The sequence below is a fragment of the Triticum aestivum genome, chromosome 7A, assembly GCF_018294505.1.
Source record: "Triticum aestivum cultivar Chinese Spring chromosome 7A, IWGSC CS RefSeq v2.1, whole genome shotgun sequence".
In the NCBI taxonomy this organism is placed as follows: domain Eukaryota; kingdom Viridiplantae; phylum Streptophyta; class Magnoliopsida; order Poales; family Poaceae; genus Triticum; species Triticum aestivum.
Window position 1 is genome coordinate 4,024,549 of NC_057812.1, and position 6,009 is coordinate 4,030,557.

At 50.1% G+C, this 6,009-nt stretch overlaps 1 protein-coding gene across 1 annotated transcript; it reads right to left on the bottom strand.

Moving 5' to 3' along the window:
* Positions 1 to 696: 696 nt before the first annotated feature.
* LOC123149964 (monocopper oxidase-like protein SKU5) lies at positions 697 to 5,547 on the bottom strand. Its single transcript, XM_044569756.1, has 9 exons — positions 5,222 to 5,547; positions 4,544 to 4,653; positions 4,134 to 4,404; positions 3,898 to 4,036; positions 3,229 to 3,595; positions 1,738 to 2,103; positions 1,570 to 1,648; positions 1,183 to 1,385; positions 697 to 1,074 (listed from the first exon to the last, which is right to left on the bottom strand). Exons 1-9 carry the CDS (start codon positions 5,357 to 5,359, stop codon positions 960 to 962), a joined length of 1,788 nt encoding a protein of 595 aa, XP_044425691.1. The 5' UTR covers positions 5,360 to 5,547; the 3' UTR covers positions 697 to 959.
* Between the last annotated feature and the right edge of the window lie 462 nt (positions 5,548 to 6,009).

Genomic DNA, 6,009 nt, shown 5'->3' on the forward strand with positions numbered 1-6,009 from the left:
TTTCTTTACGGGGTAAGTAATTATTAAGCGTAATGGCGCGCAAAGTAGTCCGCGTATCGGCGGAAAGAAGATCTCCATGTCAACGCTTCTCCATCAAGCTCAGCCTGCTTGCTTGCTTGCTTACTCACAGTAGGTAGCTAGGTGCAAATCCTACAGCTACGGGTCGCTTAATCGCATAATGAGAATTAACTAAACGCGCCTTTTGACGGTGCTTGGCGGTCACTGGTCAGTCCTCCATGAATTTTCCCTGGTAAACTGCAGGAATGTCTCTGGCTTTGCGCTAATCATCATCATAAACCGCGTGATCCGACGATGATGATGATGATGGTGACTCAACGGCTGCAGTAACTAACTACTTGTGTCGACCGCACCACCCTACGCTGTCCACCTAGCGAACCTAACCTAGCCAGCTTGTTTCAGACAGCTTTTTTACCCCCACAGATTCAGCAAAACCTTTGCACCTGGAGACCCACAGATTGTTCCAAAGGTTTCAAAGGATCATTTGCAGTGAAAGTTCAAAGCCATCTCAGTCACCATCAACTCTGCCTCTCATGCTCGTTGTTACGGTGGAATCCTCAGCTTACCGACAAAATTACAGCCGTCCCTACCTCCAGGATGGACGGCTGAGATGCAGCCTTACAACAATAATCAGCAGAGCACGAAAGTAAAACCGTCGACCCAAGACTTCTTCCACAGTGACAGGGCTAGCTAAAAATCATCATCCTCAAGGCGGCGGCACAGCGCCCCCAATTGCGGGGCCACAGGCAGCAGTAAGTACCACACAAACAATGTGACACGCTTGCACACAAGACACAACTCTGTTAACAGTTTCGACGAATTCGCCGATACGCAACAATGGCAGGGCCTCCCCACCCAATCGGTGGAGAACCCACATTCCCAATTCCCTAACTCACAAACCGCAGATCTAGCACACACCACTAACTGGCAATCACTTCAGTTCAGTGTCCCATGACCGCCAATGCGACCAGCAACACCAAGAATGGCAGCAGGTAGCCACTCTGTTTTAGCGCAGGGGACGCCGAGCTCGACGACGACCCGTGCGGCTTCTGAGCCCTACAAGACAGCACAGCCAAAGCACAAGTTAGTAACTGCATGTCTGTGACCATATTGTAAGAAGGACCTCCATAATCTACAGCGCACATGCAAGCAGTACTAGCTTACTTCTGCTTTTCCCTGAGGAGGCCACAGAAGAGGGCGTTGTCTGGTAACACCGACTCGGTCACGTTGTAGCCTCCGTCAGGATCCACCACCCTGATGTACGTCTCCTGGCCGAGGTACCACGTGTCCAGGTTCTCCGTGCGCACGTTCCAGAACCCCGGGCTGTCAAGCGACAACAGGACGGCGGTCCATGCTCCGGGAAACACCTGCGGCGTCAGTGAGACGGTGTTATCTCCAGCGAATATTGTCTGCATAAGGCTCTTCTTCGAGTAAAAGTAACATACAAGATATACAGGTATATGAACATCATAAATGAAAGCATGCTCCAACATGACAGAACTTCGCACACAAAGAAATGATTTAGTCAGATGATACTGTACAGGTGCATACCTGAGTGGTGCAACGGGAAACACCATCCCACTTGTTGTATGTCCCACGGCTGTTGTCGGTCCACTCACCGTAGTCCATTCTGTTGGCAACGTGCAAAAAAAAAATCAGCATGCAGGACCCTTAGAAACCAGTTACTGAAAGAGATGAATAGTTTCAAGCTGTGCTAACCCTACGACCCAGAAGGCGTATCCATCGATATGGTAGGTCTGAACTTTCGTGTCATTGTTCTGAAACACAATCTCCATGAAGTTCTTGTACGTCGAGTTGATGACAGAAGACCTGATAACCGGCGGTCCATCAGACGGCATGGTTGGGAAGTCGAGTGTGTAGACTTCTTTCTTGTCATAGAGATCCGCAAGCCTCAATGGAGTAGCAGGCGGGGAGTAAGAGATGCCATTCAGCGTAGTCCGCTTTTTGCCATTGATGGTAACAGGTGGCATGTTCCTCAGCTTGTACACTTGGGTCACGTTGATTTGGCCATAGTGAAATGATCCTTGAGGGTTCGGACGAGCAGCACCAGTGGTCACGTTCATCCTGACAAACAGAAGGTATTTTAGTAGGCTTAAGTATGTGCAACTATGGATACATTATCAATGACCAATGTGCGCTGCACATATGAGAAAATGTAGCTGCTGTCTACAAATATTACCAGGTGCCCTTACACTTTACTAATGACCACAAAGCTTTCTAAAAGTCATTGTGTTGGTATGACAAAAATTTACAGTTTCCAATTTCTGTAAGAAATATTCCCAGAATGAATGCTCAAGTACAAGGGCAAATATTTCAGCAGACAATTTCTCATATGAGCACACAATCATTATGTAAGAAAGGAAGCGCCTATTATATTTATATCCAACACATCTTTTTCTCTCAGAATTCGTAAAGCCAAGCATACTTAGTCAACATCTCTTAAAGATCAACATCAAATGAAAAGGTTCATAAATGATTTTTTGCGATAGCCAAAAGACCATGGAAAGTTAAGGGGAGAACGAGTAAATCAGAGCTAGATTATTTATTCCATACAAGAGTGATGCTTAAGTTTAGTTAGGTATAGTAAAACACTATTTTTTCATAAAGTAAACATCATAGCACATGATGGGTACTGATGAACACGATTATTATTATTAAACAGTCAGCACATGATGGCAGCAATTCCTAACACCAGGCTATTAGTATGGTCACAGCTTATGTAAAAAATTAGTCATAGATTGCTCAATTTTATGCTTGGTTTGAAATGCCTTAATGTGTGTGTATTGGCTCTTTTATAAGAACCCGCTTATTTTTCCCATTCAGAATATGTAGAGCCAAGCATATTTAGTCAATGTCTCTTGAAGATCAAAGGTCAGACCAGATGTGCATAAAATAAATTTGTGAGATAGCCAAATGCGGTTGAAAGTTGAGGGAAAGTCAATTAAATCATACAAGATTGCTGCTTAAGTTTAGTTAGGTGTAGCAAAACACTGTTTTCATAAAGTAAGCATCATAGCACATGATGGGAGAGCGCTGTCATTATTATAAAACAGTTAGTACATGATGGGTCAACCATTTCAAACATCATGCTTATAAAAGTAATATCAGGATTGAGTGAAGAGAACATTAAGATAGTGATAGTTTGGATGGTCAGAGCATAGGCAAAAAAAGGAGTCATTTTATACAAACCTGATTGACCGTGCCTGGTTCATGGAGAAGGTTTTGTCGTACTCATCATTCGGCGGATCAGGGAGTGGACCAGACGCCTTGCCCTTTGAATTCGAGTAGTGCAGAATTGCAACGCCAGTGACCCTGGTCCAGAGCGACTCGTTCACGAACCGAGCGCTGGCCACGATGTAATAGTCGCTGCTTGCATTCTGGTCCATCGTGACCAGAAAGGAGTAGGACTGCCCCACATGGATGTCGAGGTTGGTGAAATTCTGCTTCATCGTATAGGAGCCCTCTGTCTCGACCATGGCCATGTTGTGGCCCTGGATCCTCAGGTTCAAGCTGGTGGAGATGCCCACGTTGTGGACTCTGAAGCGGTACGTTTTGCCTGTCATGGAGCTGAGGCTGTTAGTTTCCACAATAGCGGTAACGTACTACACTGCAGTAATCATTGTTCAAAGAATTTGTAGTGGCCTTGTCATGAAGGTAGTAATTAATCATCAACCTTACGCCCCCACCATATCAGAGACTTTTTGCAGAGTTGAACAGTATAACATTTCAAGTATTTGCAGCAACAGCACTTGGAACCATGATTGTTTTATTTTTATACCATACCCACAAAAGTCACAAGGAATTCAATACTAGTAATGCAGCCTATTATGATGAAAGTGAGACAAGCAATCACCCTACCTGGCTCAACATCGATGGTCTCGTACTCGATCCCAGCCGGGACGAGGGAGTCATTGTACCGATACGGCCCCTTGCCGTTCATCAGAACACCGTCAGGCATCCCGAGCTCCTTCCCGTCATCGAGCATCTTCCTGAGGTCCTATAACACCAGAGAAAACCACAATCAAACACCCTCGCTGCAAACCCAGTTTGTGGATGATAATACATTTCGTTCCCGGGGGGGCGGCCTAGCGTACCGTGTGGTTCTTCTTGTACCAGTCGCCGATGAAGAGCCTGATGTCGCCGTCGGGGGTGTCGAAGGGGACGGAGATGACGGCGCGGTTGTTGACGGTGATGCCACCGAAGCCGCCCGCGGCGCGCTGCATGGAGAGCGGCGGGAAGTAGAAGAAGCTGCCGATCTGGTCCTTGACCTGGAAGTTGTAGGTCCAGTTCCAGCCCGGCGGGATGGGGCAGTTGGTGCCCAGCACCCCGTCCTGCCAGCAGTTCTTCCGCTGCTGGATGCCGTCCCTGGAATGAATCAAAAAATCAGAGCAAGGCCTGCCTGTCATCACACTGAAGACTGAACCCATGACACTGTAACTGAAGCCTGCAAGAGCAGTGACATGACTGAAGATTGGATGGTGGTGGGAGTGGGGAGTGAGCAGACCAGGTGATTAAGAGCGGCTCGTCGAGGCTGTTGAGGACGTTGACGGCGACGTTGTAGTTTGTGGTGACGTTGACGACGGGGCCCGGGAACTCCTTGTTGATCGCGATCACCTGAATCAAAGCGAAAAATTCAGAAACAGAAACACACACAACCGGTTGTTCAGGTTCAGGTTCAGGCGGTCAATTAAAAAGGGGCGCCGCGAGTTGAGATCTCTGTCGGGAGGCGCACGGGAACAGTGCGCCGGGGAGCGGGAGGGGGATCTGGGCTTTTGGAGGTGGTCGGCATGGAAATGAATCGAAACTTTTGAAGTTGGGGAGCGGGAGGGGCAAAAAATTCAAAACTTTTGGGTGCGTCGGGCCGGGGAATCCTGGAATCGAAGGGCGGCATGGTATCCTTGCGGAAATCTACTAGAGTGGTAGCAGCATCTCCTTCCCCTCGAAGGAAGGAGGGAGGGAGCGGAGGCGCGGACGGCATCCCGAGGGACGCATGAAATGGGGGAAAAAACTGAATCTTGACGGCGGGCAGGGGGGGCAAGCGGACGGCCCGCGGGCGGAAACCCAAACAAATCTTGCGGCGGAGGGGGAGGGGAGCAAGCGGCGGCGGCTGCGGCGGCGAGTGGTTGGATTGGAAATTGAAGAAGACGGATGCGGAGGGGAGGGGAGGGGGGGAGTGACGGACCTTCTGCGGGACGCCGAGCGGGGATCTGGTGACGTAGGAGACGTCCCAGTCGAAGAAGGCGTAGGGGTCGGTGGCCCGCGCCGGCGCCAGGAAGCCGAGCAGGAGCGGCAGGAGCAGCGCCGCCGCCGGGCACGCCATTTCCTTGCTTCCTTGCGCCTCTCGCTCTCCCCGGTGGAGGTGGAGTCCGGTCCAGTCCACAGACACTGGTGCCGGCTGATTCTTGGGATTCCCTTTTCTTTTGGCCCCTTTTCCGCACTGCTCGCTGGCTGCCGTTTCTCCCCTCGCTCGCTATTTGTGCCGAGCCCGGGGGAGAGAATGAAGCAAGCAAAAATGTGGGTGGGGATGGGGATGGGGGTTTGGGAGGGTTTTGAGGCAAGGCATCAACGGATCAACCCAACCCCAACGGGCAACAGCTGTGTCGACGCGGACGCTGACGCTGACGGTGTGGGCTGGATGATGGGCCGAGACGCGTCGCGATGCATCGCCTGCCTGCGCGTGGGCCCCACACCATCCATCTTCAATGCTTGCCTAACATATCAGCATGTCATGTGTAGCATGAGGGAGGGAGGAAATCACACCCAAAATTCCCCAACTACACCCCAACATCACAGCATCTACAACAGGCGCCTCAAACCCAGCTTCCCCCGCCCCTCCCCCCTCATACGCTTAGACGGACCGGTAAAAAACCGACCCAGACGAGCGTCTCAAACACACAGGTCGACCGGCACAATTCATAACCCAAATATGGGGTGAATACAGGCACGTCCGCCACATCGGACTAGGCTCAT